At 32.4% G+C, this 17,745-nt stretch overlaps 1 protein-coding gene across 10 annotated transcripts in view; it reads left to right on the forward strand.

Annotated features, from left to right (window-relative positions):
* LOC143229229 (calcium and integrin-binding family member 2-like) overlaps nucleotides 1-15,567 on the forward strand; it is a 77,317-nt gene extending 61,750 nt beyond the window's left edge. For 8 of the 10 annotated variants that reach the window (XM_076461252.1, XM_076461251.1, XM_076461244.1 and 5 more), the window contains 3 exons: nucleotides 5,575-5,690; nucleotides 9,343-9,431; nucleotides 13,095-15,567. In XM_076461252.1, the coding sequence (XP_076317367.1) occupies nucleotides 5,575-5,690; nucleotides 9,343-9,431; nucleotides 13,095-13,116 (227 nt within the window). In that variant the 3' untranslated portion in view covers nucleotides 13,117-15,567. Of the gene's footprint in view, nucleotides 1-5,574; nucleotides 5,691-9,317; nucleotides 9,432-13,094 lie in introns of all 10 variants that reach the window. The other 2 variants (XR_013015757.1, XR_013015758.1) reach the window with 2 other exon arrangements.
* Nucleotides 15,568-17,745: the final 2,178 nt, after the last annotated feature.

Genomic DNA, 17,745 nt, shown 5'->3' on the forward strand with positions numbered 1-17,745 from the left:
TTGGATTAATATCTACAACAAGCTTATATCTTCTACTGAGGTTCAATGCTGTTTATTAAATTGTAATCCTTTATTTTGTATCAGTGCCACAAAAGTCATGAGTGCATCTTTGATGTCTGCTTCTTAAGAAGAAGGCTTTTACCACAATTCCTATGTTATGCATTACCAAACATTTTTTTGTGCTGGCTTTTTAAGCAGTAACTGACTAAATGTTTTAGGAGGATCTTTCTCAAGATAAAAATGTGGATATCCACACACAACTTCACCTTGCCTTCATTTTAAAGTTTTTTTCTACAGATACTTGTTCATTTCCTTGTTTTTCACCTTACCCATTTTTTATTATTAACATCTTAAATGAATCATTTTTCTTTCATTATTATCTGTTTGTTTGTTTCTTTAGTATTAAATGTCATTAAATTGTTTTATTCTTCACAAATACCTCTCTGCACCACAAAGAGTTATTACCTTGCCCTCAACTGCCCTGAAGTTTATTGGGCATACCACAATCCCTGAACAAATTCTCACCCTTCCATGTGTTGTTATTGTATGTTATGACATTGTCATCATGATACTGTAGGTATCCATGAACATGAGGATGACATACCATCCATGCATAGTAATCCTCGGGAGCACTAACACTTGATCATAGATTCATTCTTTCCTCAGCACTGCCTGTATTCAGGTGTGTATTCCTGAGTTTTATAGTTGCCTTGATCAACTTCCATTTTTTAGTGCTACATTACTTTTGTCCTAGTTGCACTTTCATTCCATCCAATTGCAACTTCATTTTCTCTAGAAAACATTTCTTATTACAAATTTTTTATGTCCTCAGGTCCAAATATTTTCTACAGCTGAGTTAATGGCAAATGAAGACTCCTTACCAATAAATGAATATGATGTTCATTAGTTTTGATTTTAGATCAATCAGTAGAAAAAATTTCTGACGTGACAGGTCTCAGATTTCAATTTTTAAAAGCATATAGGGCTGTGATGAACCATAGTATAACAACAAGTTAAATGCTGATGTTAGTCAAATATGATGTTCCTTCTATTGTGCATCAGATGTTTGGCTTCCTTTTGCTTGCTTTTCCAGTTCAGGTCCCTTATCATTCAGCCCTGCATGGCCAAATGATTAAGGCACTTGAGTCATAATCTGGGGTTGCGGGTTCGAATTCCCGTCACATTAAAAAAAAATGCTTGCCCTTTCAGCCGTGATGGCATTATAATGAGATGGTCAATCCCACTATTCATTGGTAAAAGAGTAGACCAAGAGTTGACAATGGGTGGTGATGACTAGCTGCCTTCCCTCTAGTCTTGCACTGCTAAATTAGGGATAGCCCTAAAGTAGCTTTGTGCAAAATTCAAAAAACAAACAAACCCTTGTTATTCTGTTTCATTTACTTTTATGGAGACTGCCTTATGAATGGATTATTTTGGCCAATTGTTCTACCTCTAACTTTTGTTTCTGTTCTTTATAAGGACCAGGTATCTCCTCCTTTTTGTTTGCCATATTTATAGATTAAGTATATGACACTGTCTGTTTTGCTTATATATCTTAGACTCTTGGTTTTTGTTTTTTTTATCATTAAGGTCCTTCTGTTCCAACCCTATGTTCACAAACATCTTTCTTGTTCTTCCCATCTTTGTGATTTTTTTGCTATGGCCTACAAACATGATCTTTCTGTATTTCTTATATCCCAATTTCTTACATTCATTTTGTCTTTTGGAGAGATTCCTTTTTGTCTCTTCTTTTCCAACAATCAGCTTGTCTTTGTCTCTTCTTTGCTATATCTTTCCCCGTTACCTCCTTCCTGAAGATCATCATTGTGACCCTGATGACCCTGAGGACATCTATTCTTATTTATTTGCCATTTTGACATCTATTCCTTTATCTGTTGTCTCTATCTGTTTTGAGTGCTCACTCCCCTTTCTCCTCAAAGTTTTGAACCTTTTTTGAGGTTGTTACCAATTCCTTGAATTCTTGGGTTGTGGCTGCTCACCAACAATTTTTTTTGATTCCTTGGTTTTGCAATACTTGCTCAAAGATACCTTGGCTGGCAACCTGACTTAGTCATGTGTGGCTACCCTTCTCCTGTTCCTTGTTTTACCATTTCTATTCACAGTTGTCCCTCCCATAACAAGTATTTGGCTCTAAAACCTTTAATGCATACTTTTCCTTTTGTTTTGGCCATATGTAGTCTTTCTTTACTTGCAATCCTTGGGTTGTCAAGCTCTTTCTTGAGGTTTGTCCTTGTTTTTTAATATTGTCTTCTTTTTCTCCTTATTCTTTCACTGATTCTCTGTGTCTTTGACATTTTCATGGAAGTTTTCATAGTTCCCATATAGGACATGAAGATCTTGTTTTTGAAAGCTTTTCAGTCTCCTTCTCTTCTTGCTCGAATGGTTCTCTCACTTTTGGGAACTCTGGCTCTTCTCTACACATACATTTCCATCATTGGGCCCTGAGGGATTTATGGTATTAGTCTTGTGATTCCTTATTTGTTTTTCTGCCTTTATTCATTTCTACATCCCTCTCTGTTGTGGTGGTTCAATCTCTCCAACATATCCCTGAAACATTCATATTCCCCCCCTCCACTCAGTATACAAATTTGTGCCAATAATCTTTTTCTCCAGTGGAGGAGGGAGTGGTTCTTTACTCCTCTGCTCCCTCGCACCCCATCCAACTTAGTTGTTTCTTACATCAACCATGCACCTGGCACTTGCTCTCTGTATCCTGTACTTTATCTTGCTTATGGCAAAGGCCTATCTGTTTTGACTGTTGCTGACTAACTAGTAGTGTTATTCGCAGCTATCACCTCTTGTCTGTCATTAATTGTTTTCTTTCACCTGTTTTCTCTTCAAACTATTTGGAGCATTTTTTGTCCATTCTTTCTTCCTTTCTGGATTCTCTGTATGGTTTTTTAGACACTTGCATATCCTCTCATTTATACCATTGGCCTCCTGTGCCATGTATCTTTTATCCCCAGTTTCTTTTTCTGCTCACTTGTAGTTGTTGATATTCACTCCTTAGATATGTTTCCTGGACTGTATAATAAGGACTTGTTAATTTGTTCCCTCAATGCTTCTTTTTTTGGAAGACTTGGGCTTTTTTTTTTTTTTTCTCTCATCTCTCCTTTCTGTTTCCTCATTATATAACAGTTCCAATCACAGTTGCTTTTTATGTCCAATTACATTTGTCTGTTCCTACCCTGCTTGGACTGTCCCCTTTTGTGAAAACTGTTATCTTTCTCTAGGAATTTATTCACTTTTCCTTTAACCGATTAGATTTGTCAACTTATCCATGTAAGTCTTACTGAAAACTATTTAATATCACCTTTCATCTGATTAAGCATATTATGGCCTCGTGCCTCCTTTCAGTACCAACTGTTGAAAGAGATATCACAAGCTGGTATGTTATGTAGCTTAATCCTGAATCATTCTTCTCAAATTACTTGCATCTCTTGATGGTTTCTTGTGCCTTTTGATTTTTCTTCCCTCAGATCACCATTCATGAATACCCCCCGACTCTCAGGAAATGAGTTTTGCATGCTAATTTGTCATTTCCAGCTTCATCTCTAATTTAGTGTGATCTGCATGCTCCTGACATATTTCAGTACACTGCTTTGTTTATAGAAATAAGTTGGTGCACATTGTTCAGAAAATACATGGAATTACCAGTCACTTAATTTGTATTTGATTTCATTGGATTAGCACTAATACTGGATTCACTTTTTCTGTTATCCTGGGCTTTCCTATCAATGAAAAAAAACATTAAAATATGTTATGTAAAAGAAGCTGTTGGACAATGATATTTCATGATTGAGAATTATATGGTTTTCCACTGGGTACTGCTCTACTAGGTGACTGAGCATCATAAAAATCACACTCCGTGTATTTTCAGTTTCAGATAAGAGATCATCTTTGTTATATGTTAGTAATTGCCTGTTTGCTGTCTTGAATATGGGACTCTTAACTTTTATTGGTACAGAGAGAGTAAACTTTTTAAAGTTAATTTTCTTTACCTTTACTTTAACCCTTCCTTCCCAGTTCTGGTGAATGTTGTTTGCACAATCAAAAAGTTTATGATCATGTGCTAGTACTTGCATGGATTACTGCACATGAAGGTTGTGCTGCACTCCTATTGGTGGATGGGCACATCATTATGAGGACTACTTCATCATAGATAGCCATAAATACATGTGGATATGTGTAGGTGTAAGAATCTGTTCAAGGCTTTACATGTGCAAAAATGTTACTATATGATATACATTTTTAGGTAAGGAAAATGTTAACTTATATACACAAATCCTAAGTTATTCAAATTTGAGCTTTAGTTCTATAACTAAAATGTGATAAAATCCTGTAATAAAAAAAGAAAGAATTTGTATGTTATTCATAGTGAACATAAGATCTTCTGTTATTACATGTGGGTTATTCTATAAATGTTTCACTGCCAATTATCATATTCACTGGAATACTACAGCTTTGGTTATCAATCTCACTACTGAACTTGGTTGTTTCTATACTTCCTAAACAGTAGGATACAATACTAGAAATTATAGACTGCATCAGCTTTTACTGCAGTGTGAGTGTATGATAGCATTGTTTGTCTATAAATGTTGCAGTGAAAGAGTTAATACTGAAAGTTAGTAAAGAAAAGAAGACTAGAATGTTTATTCTTTCTTTATTTAAAAAAATAAATCCCTACTTGTATGTACAAAATTATCTTGAGACAATATGTACTTTACATTTTCTGTATAAGCTTCTGTTAGAGTAGTGTGATAACTTGAATGTTTACCCACTTATGGGAAAAACATCCCAATATGAACATTATTGAGGCTTATATAAAAAGTGAGAAGGTGAGAAAAAAAGGAAACAACTTGGTTAAATTGTGAGGACTAATACAGAACAATTGAAACAGTATTTTAGAATTGCATGCTAATAAGCTGTATGGTAGCATGAAAACAAGATGTATTGCTCTTTTTTAAAGCAAAGGGTTTATTTATAAAATATTAGTACATTATACAACTTCAGTTTATATTAGTTTTTTTTGTACCACTAATGAATTCATCATCTGGTTGTTAGGTGTTTGTGACTCCTGTAAGTGTATCATGTGTTTATTTCTATAATTATTTCTATTACTGTATGTGCTTACTCATAAGAATCTGCATTACAAATGTTTGAACAGTAAAGGTGAACAAACAAGGTTTGTCAGGTTAGAAATATTGTTGGATGCAGACTCAAATTTTATATGTAGTGGTTGTCATTAGTTCATCATCTCCATAAGAAGTAACTTGTGATGAATCATGCTTTCACATGTGCATGATGTTGTATATCTGGTAACTATAGACCAGTAACTGGAAGGAGAGGAGAATGATGCAAAGAGATTAGCCAGAACAATTATAAAGACCATATTTGGGTAAATTATCAAGTTTGTTATAACTGATAGTAGTAGAGGTAAATATTTGAATTTCATTTCAAACAATAGTTCTTAGTGTTTAGATACACAAATAATTTTCCCTAATTTTAAAATTTCATAGATTTGATTATCTTACATTTTTTATTCTCTTTTAGATTTTGATGAAGATGACATGATTTCAGTCGAAGATTTACGAGAAATTCTGAATCGTCTGCTTGGACCAGGGAAAAAGAAATTAAGTGAAGAGGACGTTGAGGAACTCATTGACAATGTAAGATTTCTTGATGAAGAAAAGTTTGTTTTTTTAATATTATTCTAATGGTCTAAACCTTCAGAATATTATAGAACTAGATCTGAAGAAAGTCAACTTTTGCCAAAGGGCCAAATGCACCTTGGTCATGAACATTCCCAAACAGTGAAGTTAATATTCCACAGTTTATGTCCTATTACTTCAAAAATTAAAAAAAAACAATTGTACTCTACACTTTAGAGTTGTGGGTGTATTATAAAAGTGACAGCCAAATTCAGCTGTTTGGTCTGACAAGTATCTGAAGGATGATGATGGTGACTTGATGCCATCTTTCTAGTTTATCACTTCAAAATTAAAGATGACCAGTATAGGTAGGTAATGCATATTTTACACAATATCCAACAAACAAAACAATCTTTCATTTAAATGAACAGAAGAGATGTACTTTTCACTTAATAAGTTCATTTTACTACTACATGTAGCTAAATAATAGTTTTAGAAGAATACATAGGTCGGTATATTTGCCATTGATGCAATCCTGTGATACATCATGGTTTCTTTTCACATACAAATACACTTACTGACATTCACAGATTATCATAAAATATACATACCCCATACTTTTTTGTAATTGGAATTCCTTTATGTATGCCTGTAAACATTACTTTTATAATTTTCTATTTAATATTTTTTTCCTAAGCAAAAACAAGCTTTTCTTTCCAACTAATATTTTTGTGGTGATGTTATTTTATATATTAAAAAAAACATACAAAGCTCATCTGTTCCACCTTCTAAATTTGTACTTTTCCTGACTTCTTTTCTATTTTTGAGAAACTATTTTTCTTTTTGTTTTTTGAGCAGTAATCATATTTAAAGTTAACAACATTTGTCCAGTAACAAATATTGTAAAACATCTTTTATAAGTAACAGCTTTCACTTGATTTCATGTAGAATCCATTTAAAAAAAACTGTTATGAAAGATGTTGTCTTTAAACCAAGTGAGCTTTGGGAAAAGGTGTAAATACTTCTTGATTATTGTTGATTGCAGTGTTTTCTTTTAATATCCATTTGATTAAGAAAAACAACAATGGTGAGTTCCACCCAGGATAAGCTGTGACCTATTTCTAGTCTTGAAACTATAGAGAGGAAAGTTTGAGAACTGTCTTAAAGTTTGAGTTTTAACAACCTGTTTTTTGTATTAAAAGTTTAGAAAATTTATAAATTCAGTTTTCCAACTTTTAAATGGTATCTGAGGTTTACACAAAGGTAGAATGTTTTACTCCATTCACAAGGGAACTTGGAGGATTCCCCCAAATCCCTTCTACTAAATTGCTGTACTCTCTAACTTCTGAATGGTACCAAACAATTCATCTTGGCCTCAAGACTTGTATAAGAGTAAAACCTTTCACCTAACCTCTTACGGAATCTGAGTATTTTGCAAATATGCTTTTATTGGAAATCCCAAAAGCAAACCCCAAATTTAGCATATTAGAGCATATAAGTAAGCCTACTAATTTATTGTTTGTAACTTGATCAAAGAAATTAAACTTTCAGTGTAGTAGTAATGATGATTAAACTGAAAAAGTACAAAACAGTTGTTCAAGCATTAAGTTTGTGTTGTGGTAACCCTGTAAATAGGTCTGAGCTTATTTACTTGTCTAAACATTATATTGCAGGCTCTAATATTGTTAGTGTAAAACTGAGTGTAAATATAAGATCAAGGATAAGCTGTGTAACATGTATGGTAAAAGTAGACTTTTATCAGCCTACTTCTGTTTTCCTACAAATGATATGCTTATATTCTGCCAATTCTTGGATTTTCAGCAGTTTATAATGACAAGAAAAATGAGATCTGTAAAAGAGAACATAATCTTGTCCCTAATGAGATGGAGATATATATTTGGTAGTGTTCTTATGGAAGGTTCTGTGGCTAAAATCAAGAGCAGTCTTTAACATTCTGGAGAGAAATTAGTTCATTTGTTCCTGTGCCTTTTTCTAGTCTGTTGGCTTTTCAATCCTCCCATGTGATAGTGGTGAGTTTATGGACTTGCATTGTTGGAATTCATGATTCAGTTCACAATAGTGGGCACAACAGATAGCCCAACATTGCTGTTATTCAACAAGAAAAAAACCAAACACTTGCCAAATGTTGTTCCAGTCAATGTTAATCAACACAGTGTTTAAATGACATATAAAAACAAAAAGATCACTTTAGGATAATCTTCATTTCATCTGTTTTCTTCAGTTGGTTCATTGAGAGTGACGTTTGAATCTTTCCTGATTTGTTTTCGTGCTTGCACTTGATGGCTGGAAGGCCGGTTAATGATTTTTGTTTTCTTTCCATCCACACATGTTGTGGCTCAAGCAGAGAGATTTTACTTCTCAAGTTAGAAGAAGGACTGTTATGTCTTATCCAACATGTTGTTGGAAACATTTTCTGCCTCTCAAATAAGATATCTATTCAAATATTGACGTTTTAAGGTGGAGTGGAATTTTGAGTTAGCCTGAATAATAAGACAGTGTAAGTCTAAGGACTTGTAACTTCAAACTTTTGTTTCCATTTCATTTTCTTGGAAGTCTCCCACGATTACCAACTTCCTTGATGACAAGTTGGAATCATTGTTAGCATACACATTTGTTTAATTGTCAGGTTCTACATTCATCTCCACTGTTGTTGACTTCTTGAATTTCATCGCCTCCTATGGAGGAGTCATAGTTATGCTCTGACTCGTGGGTCTTGATCCCCAACAACAGCCCCTTGGTACATTGGTACCCAGAATATAGATTCTGTCTATGCTCAATAATTCCACTGTTTGGTCAGATCACTGCAGAGTAGGTCCATCCTGAATCCTTGGTTGAGCAGTTGTTCCACATTCTTCTTATAAACTTGTTTTGCATGCTGATGCTATGGTATACATTTTAAATGTTTTGTAGATGTTTTTATTGTCAAAATAAAATATGGTGGTTTACTAAGTAACATGATATCTCATTTGTTTTACTTCTCTGACTGTACAGGTTATATTGGAAAGCAAGATATTTCCAAATAAATTAGAAACTGATTTATAACATTCATTGCAGTTCATCAATTACTCATTTATTTTACAGTTTACAAACCCCTAAGGCAATAATAATAGCACTATCAATCGTATCATATTGAGAGTGTACACATACACAAAAAATGTACGTAACTAATCACACCAACTTCTTCCATATTCAACTAATCAATGACACCTTCCCATTTTAATGCTTACAAACCTCCATCCTTTCAAATAGAAGTAAATCAAACTTTTTATATTCATTGAATACATTTTTAAACTAAAGGTATATACAAAATCATTTAACATTTATTGAGTAAAAAATAACCATTTTGAACAGTGCCTTATAAACTAGTTATATACACACATGACTAAGTAACACAATATGTAACATAAGAGTTTCTTCACAAACAAACTTAGAAAGTAAAGACAATATTGAGAGGAACTGTACAGAGACAGTTACTTGAGTATGTAGTGTTTCGTAATTTTCGCATTAAAAAGTGTACATGTACTTTAACTTTTTATATTGCTAAGGAATTAAGATGTAGTGATTAGGTGTTTATTGTGCCTGTAACTTGGGTAAATGAAGCAACATTTATTTATTTTTTTCAAGTACAGAAGTATTTCTGTATGTACAGGTAATGGCAGAAGCAGACCTGGATGAAGACCACTTCCTAGCTTTTGCAGAATTTGAGCATGTCATATCTAAATCTCCAGACTTCTTGAGGTAAAAACCTGTTTTTATTTCTGTATGATGACTATTAAATGGGTTAAACCTTATTAACCCTTTCGTGACAAGCTCAGTATTATATATACAAGTTCAATTACACATTTGCACAAATTAACTATTTGCACTATAACTTTTGATACAGTATATGTATCTTCACAAAATTTGGTAGAGCTTTTAGTAAAAATTACAAAGTACACAAATATCAGATTTTTAATGAAATATTTTTACCAAAGATTTTGTTTGTGAAAATATCGAGTGTTTTGTTGCTAGTAAGAGTGTTAAATCATGTTATGATTTAAAAATTTTTTTTTTCCCAAAAATCTCAAATATTGTTTGCATAATCTCTAAAACCTCCTAAATACATTTCGTTGATAGATTTAGTTTATCAATATTCAGGTTTACATGTAACCAGTGTTTAATTCTCTGTTTTGGGGTAGAGTAATAAAGCTTAAACATAGAAACTTTTTATGGGGAAAAACAGTTTAATATTAAAGATAACCAGTCTTATCATTTCAGAGTTTTGACAGATTTACTTGGAATTACCTCTAGTGAGGATATTATGTAGTTTGTACAACATCCTTCATTGTTCTTGCATGTTTTGAGTTTAATACTGTTCCTGGAAGATGATGGTTTACATGTTTCAATTCTTATGCTTATGGGCACATGAGTAATGATCTATACAGGTTCTTGGTATCATTCCATCAGTTAAATCAGTTGTTAGGATCTTTGATATGTCTTCTCCAACAGTCCACTCAAAGGTATCTGAAAGTCACATCTCCACAGACTTTACCATGATCATCATTGAATTATTGATGAGTGCAATGAATTTTTAAACTAGTTTTTCTGTGCTATTTATGAACTAAAGTGCTTGTAAAGTTTGTTAGTTGCAGGATACCTAACTGCATACAAGTAACAGAAAAAAATCTAAACAAGATACTGTCAGTAATATTGCAGTAAATGTCATTAATACTGGAGTCTCCGTTTTACATAGGAAATGAGTAATTTCACCTATTGTTTCTTGGTTAATTCGTTACATGGCGTGTTATGACAAAACCTTAGTTACCAAACATGATACAGTACCTGTCCACAGTAGAAAATAATGTGCAAATAAGTTGGTAATTTGTGGGTTAAGATCCTCATAAGAAAGTTTCTGTGCATTCTTTAGTTAACATCCAGCACTTTCATCGTTAATTCTAGAGAGCAAGTTCTTTATAGCACACCCGTTAAATACCTTGGCACTTAAAATATTTTAAAGTAGACAGTTGAGTATGTTTCAATTATATGCCTAATCTTTGGGACAAGGTTTAAATATAAGTACAGTCCATCTCCATTTCTCTAATCAGCTGTGAGTCTAGGCAATTAATAGCCATGAAGTGGGATGGCCATATTAGTGTCACTGTATGAGGTCAATTGTGGGATAGACTGAAGCCTCAAAGGCACCATACAACTTGCCCATAATACTCACTTTTCTATGTTCTTGTTTGATACAGAAGGTTGTAATAACATTTGTACATCCCTACTTTTGAATTTCTTGTCTGAAAATAAAATTCTATGCTGTATTTTTGATTAACAGATAATTGCAAAATTTGGGATTGATTAATTTCATGAATTTTCCATGCACCACTCAGTATTAAAGACCAAGGTGTGGCACTGTTGTTTATGTGCACATGCTGTGACACCTGGCAGTAATGATACTCAAATCATGAAACAACTTTCTGCCATTTTCATCAATATTAGATCTAGAAATAACAAAGTATGGCCATCACATGATATGTAGTTGCTAATTTCAGTGACAGGTGTTTATTAATTAAAGTATAAGTTGGAGAGAAGAAATGAGGATCATTTGTCTAAACACAATGATTTAAATTGAAAGAAGGCTTTTTCATACCAGTAAGTAGGCAAAAAATGTAATAAAATTTATGATACTAGAGTTTTTACCATGATTGAGCAATGGTAATCAGTGGTATATTGCAACGTATGCAGAGTATGGCAAAGCAGAAAGAGTTGATTTGGATAAGGAAGCAGAGCTCTATTTATTGCAAAATGAAAAGAAAGGTGACAAAACTTGGAATGAATTGTTCAAAGGAGAAACTTTTCTCCATCTTTTGTTCACAACAAAACCAAAGAGACACCAAAATAGAAGTGTTACAAATTACAAAATTTAAAGTGTTGTGAAAACTTGCTCTTTGTTTGATCATGTATGTGTGATCATTGATTTAGTATGAGGTGTGAAGCACTAGGTGTGATTAGCATGCCATTAGTAGGGAACATTAATGGACACCTGGTTTGCAAGACATGAAAGATGTGGCTGCTATCAGTAAATGTACAGTAGTGGTCTCACACTGAGTGACAGGTCTCACTTGAGTGGGAGCTAGCCTGAGTGGTCACACTACTAAGTTCAAAGAGACTGCTTGAGACTGGGAAACAGGTGACCATAAGCCAAGTTAACCACCATATAAGTGCCCATAACAACAGATATTTTACAAACATTTAATAGAAGGAAATATTTAGGACTGAACCAAAATGTCTGTAAGTAAGAGTTGACTAGTATGTGGGTTTGGACTGTATACAATTTTTGTGCAGATATGCTGTTTTTGTAATTTTGTTGCATTGCTACTTGGTACACCTTAACAAACTAACCTTTCTTATGAATCTTGTTCTCACATGTTCCTTAAGTGCCTTGCATTTTGGAATATATTATTCTTGACTCCTAACTTTAATGTTATATGGTTTATATGAAAATGTAAATATTGAACATTTCCTGTAAAATCAAATCTTTTAGTTAATGGTGTTTATATAATATCAATGTGTGTGACTGGTATCTTAACCTCAGAAAAAAGTCTGTAGTCATGGTAATTCCTTAAAGTTTAACATCACCATTTTTAGAGAAGAATAACCTTTACTTCTACTACTTTTCCATTAGTGAAAGATACCTGTTTTGCAAAATCTACCTCTAATTTTAATGTGGGGTTTTAGCGACATATCTTTGAGAAAAACCATCACAATTCAAATTAATATTTTAAAAATAAAGTAATATTAAAAAATCCCTCATATCTAATGTGCCACACTGTTGAGGGATCACGGTAAAAAAAATTAGTCATATTTTATTGGATAAGTTCAATCTGGAAATCACTTGTAGGTAGTATAAGGTAACAGATGGTTTTATCTGTAGATTTCAACTAAAACTTTCAACTGGTACAGCAGTATGTCTTTGGATTTACAATGCTAAAATCAGGGGTTCGATTCCCCTTGGTGAACTCAGCAGATGGCCCAATGTTGCTTTGCTATAAGAAAATGCAAACCAACTAGAAGACAGAACGAATCATGTAGTTTATAATATAAATATAGAATGAGATTCATATGTGTTTAAAAAACATACAACACACATGTTGCTTAGTGCAGATAATGTTTGTTTTAAATATACTTTTTCCTACACTGTTTTACTTTGCAATGACATGTATTACTTGTGAATAGTGTAAGTTCAGAAGCCAAGTAAATATGTTTATGTTCAGTGAATATTGAACTAATTGTATAAGCTTACCAGTATTTTTTTTGTAATTATGAATAGAGATTAACTCCTTACAGTATCTATGTTTAACATTTAAGTGTTCTTCAGGCTTGTGTGTCATTTTAATAGATGTTTTGTTTTGTCTACTTTAGTTCTTTCAGAATTCGACTTTAGATCATCGTCCACCAGACAGGAGACGAAGGACTGTAAACAATGTGGCATGTAAAAATGAAGTTTTAGCATTAATTTAAACTCATTTTCATTGCTACTTTTATTCCTTTTGTTTAAACAAATTATATACAAAATTCAGTAGAGAAACTCTTCTCCAATAGAATCATGTTTCTAATATACTTTTATCTGAAACTTCCATTAGTTAGTTCCTTAGATCTACTTAGTTTTCATAGTGCATATAATGGCTCCATACTTAAACTTTTAGAGGAAGCAAGTTTATTTGTATTCAAGTTTAATGTACAAAGATGATTTAATAATTTTCATTTGTAGCATGTATACTACTTTATAAATGTCATGGCTTTAATTTAGCCAACAATAGTAAAAATATTGTGTGGCAATATGTATTGTTGAAGCATTTTTCTCAACAGAATTAGTTACACATTAATAGACTTTGTCAACATAATGCTTTTCCTACCTTTTAACAGCCAATCTGCAAGTTAAGGAGACATGTTTGGTGGGTTTATAACTCAAATACTAGAAATTAACACCCTATTTTAGCCAACCTAATTCCTCAATTTCCTCATTTATTTGCACAATGAGTGTTAAGATAGCTATTTTAATAGCTGGTTTATTCTTAGTAATGTATGTTATACGTGCATATGTGAAAATTGAGAACTTGTATGGATGAAACAAATATCAAATATTAATTTCTTCTGAGAAATAATTCTCTGCATAGTTGATTTCTTTACTATAACCTAGGCCTCAACAAATTTTTTTTTTATATCTAGGACCCGGATTTAATATAGTTGTGCTAGGGAAAGGTTTCTGGTCTGCCACAAAATTTTTACAATTAAGTAATTTTTTTACTTAGTTACTATCAATTTAATTTTTGAAATAGCACTTAACAAACATGTTCATTGAAACAAAATCACATTTCATCTTAATTTTAGTCAAAAATCAGATATTTCCTGTTGAAATTCTAATCCCTGTTTCCATTTAAAATAGATGCTATTTCTTGTATTATCAGTGCTGATTATCTTGAAAATATTTGGTGTGCAGTAAAACATTTGGGAAGCACTGCAACATAGAAAAGTTATAGAATATATTTTTACTACTGTTTGTACTGGGAAATGGGAGCTGTGTTTATTTACTTTCACAGCAATGAGATCATGCTACCAATCATATTATATCTCAACCACTTAATAGTATTGCTTTAAATAACTGTTTTTGGTCCCATTCAAGTCTAAACAAAATGCTCATTAGTTGAATTAAGAGACAGAAAAAAAACCAAAATGCCATGAAATTAGTAACATGATGTGCAATGCAGTGTTTCTTTCCTGAAAATATGTGAATTGATGAATCTGACATTAAAATCTCAGAAAAAGCTCAATTTTGGACTTGAAGAATGCAAAAATAATTCTGGACTTTCAAGAGTCCTTAACTGTTCCAAATTTGAGTTCTGTTTCACACATCTCTAAACACAAATAAAATGGAAAAAAATTGTCACACTGAAATGTAGTTGCTGTGGTGACTTAGTGCCTGGGCTTTGTTGAGGCCATCTATAATATTTCTGCTGTCTTAATTTTGGATTTCCAGAAGTATGTAAAAGTTTACATTTGTTTTGAAATTGTTTTTACGATTTTTATATAACTTGGTAACTAAAATTTGCCTTGTGCAATATTTATTCTCTTTTTTTTGGATGTGTTATTTGGTAATCATTATTCCAACGCTTTGTATATAGTATCCTGTGTCACATCATAACAATCTAGTCCAAATAGCAAGCAGTCATATTTAAGAAAATTTTAATCATGTGATATCTACATGTAGAAAATAATCTCAATAAATTAGAAGCTATAAGAGTGAAAGGTTAGCTAAGGTGGGTAATTCTTGGTATTAATATTTCATCTTCATTGGAAATGGTCTACAGTAGCTATTTTAAGATGTATAATTTTAATAATTTTTCTCAGGAAAATTATTAAGATAATTTTCTATTAATTTTTTAGCTACTGTTGAACTTTTAAATGGGTTCTTTAAACATACTTGAATTACTATTGGCCTAATTGAAATTAGTTACAATAGTAATTATTTGGGTTAGTGTTCTCTTACAAAGTTCTTTAGAGCAATAATTGATTACATTAAATGCATATTGATCAAATAACTTAAAACAGAGTATATAACTACTTAATATTGAGCCTTCAATAATTTTGTTTTTTATTCTATGATCTTTATCAATCTTACCTTGAAATTATCATTTGTGTCGATGTATAATTAGTTTTAGCTGTCATCATGTTATTGATTAAAGATTAATTTTACTGTCTAGGCACTAGATGATTGAGTGTAAATGAAATTAAAACATTTAGAGAAATAATATTATATTTTGTGAAAATAAATTATTCAATTTTTACACTTGTATATTTCATATTAAAATAATTAAAACAGGTTCTTATATTTCCAGTTTGTTGCTTTTTGTTTAATATCATGCATTCTAAAGTATTTTCAATATACTGAATGAGAAATTAATGGAATGTTTACAAAAGATAAATTGATAAATGAAAGAAGTACAGGAGGTAAATATGTACAAAAAGAAACTATACACAGACAGATGAACATTATCATTTATTAAAGTGATGTTATAAACTAATCATTCCTGCTAACAGGTGAACTGTAGGGACAAGGATATCTTTGAACAATAAATGATTGTTTGTTTTCTGCCATTTCTTGGTCTTCCAAACAAATGCCAGACTATGGCATACAACTACACCTCCCTTAACATTATGTTGGTACTGGGACTTTGCCATAACAAATGTGCTATCATTACAACATATTTCTGTATAATTGAAAGCAGTAAACTTGTACTTTGCAAACAAAATGATTGACCAAAATGATTAAGGCGTCTAATTGATGTGTTTTTATGCACAAAATAATATCCTTCTCTACTCATCTATGATCAATACTGGCAATTATAGGCTTTTGGCACAATAGCCAAGTTTGCAATATCTGTTTCTTAAGAGTTTGGATAGAAGCATGTACCTGCTGGTTACTTAAACTGTACTTAATTTTCAAGAACCTAGAGGTAATTTCTTGTAACTAATATGGGCTGGTTTGTATCATGTCTCAATGTTGTGGCCTTCTTTGTGGGACTTTGAATGTTATTTGTAAAGCACTACAAATTGGATACATTAATGACAAACTTTCCACTCGTCCCTTCCCATCTTCAAATATCTTTACCACTTTAGTCACTCCAGTTTCATTTAAAAACCATTGCACAACAGAAACCAGAGAAAGTAAGTATTTCATTTTCAAATGTTTTATGATCATACTCTTCTATGGATTAATGAAGAAAGACCAGGCATTTCAGTTTAACAGTTTTGGGTTTGGCACTAATGTCAGGTCCAGTATGGCCAGGTGGTTAAGACATTCGACTCGTAATACGAGGGTCGAGAATTCGAATCCCCGTCACACCAAACATATTCGCCCTTTCAGCCGTGGGGGACGTTATAATGTTACGGTCAATCCCACTATTTGTTGGTAAAAGAGCAGTCCAAGAGTTAGCGGTGGGTAGTGATGACTAGCTGCATTCCCTCTAATTTTACACTTCAAAATTAGGGACAGCTAGCGCAGATAGCGGAACATAAGAGTTATATACTTGTATAAAGTTAACAAGTGATTTTTTTTCAATTTCACATATAAAAACAAATTAATACTTCCAATACGTATGTGAATTAACAAGTCTTGAACATATTGAGCAATCTTACATTTTCCTTAAAAAGAAGTAAACATTATCTGTGAATTCAAACGAACATATATAAGTTATTTAAAATAGACCAGCACTGCTTTGTCATTGAACATGCCGGACTGCCTATCAAAACGTTTTGTCTAAGCTTGGACGCAACGTTACTAAAGACGCTCTTCACTTTCAGTTGTGAATTAATTATAAAAGTGACAGTCAATCATTCGGTTCAAAGAAGTGGACAGAGCATTTATATCTAGTGGTATGACTGGCTAGTTGTTGGCTCTCTGGAAAGTAGTTTGAAATTAGGGATGGCTGTAATTCAAAATTGGCCTTTAGCCACGAGAAAATGGAATGCTGTTCGATTTATGAATTTCCAAATGCACTCATAAGGGTAAACAAAACTGAGCATTTATGTTTCCCAGATAGACAATAACAATGTTGTCAATCAAAAACAGTCACTAAATCTGTAGATTATTGGTAACCACTACAAACAAATAATCAAATATTGTAATTAAAACAGTTAAGACGGTTTTAGCTTGTGTTAAAACATACAAATTTGGATTATTAATAGTGTTGAACTTGTGTCGTTTGACATATGTAATATTCAGCTTTGTCATCAACATAAAAAGTATATTACCTTTTAACAGCTATATGATTTCTTCGATAATTTAACATTCATAAAAGTGTTCGAACTTCATACGACGTAAAAGAAATGCGCTTATCTTGATTAAAATATCTGCGAGAGGACATACACGCATAATGTGCGGCTAGGAGTAAGCTACAGAATCTAGCGCAACCTTATAATTTTAGTTTTCGTAATGGGATAATTGAACTTCATCAAGGACTTAACTATAACTACTACGAACGATTGTTGTTCAAGGGGTGTGTGTACACTTGTT

The sequence above is a fragment of the Tachypleus tridentatus genome, chromosome 10 (assembly GCF_004210375.1).
Source record: "Tachypleus tridentatus isolate NWPU-2018 chromosome 10, ASM421037v1, whole genome shotgun sequence".
Lineage (NCBI taxonomy): Eukaryota > Metazoa > Arthropoda > Merostomata > Xiphosura > Limulidae > Tachypleus > Tachypleus tridentatus.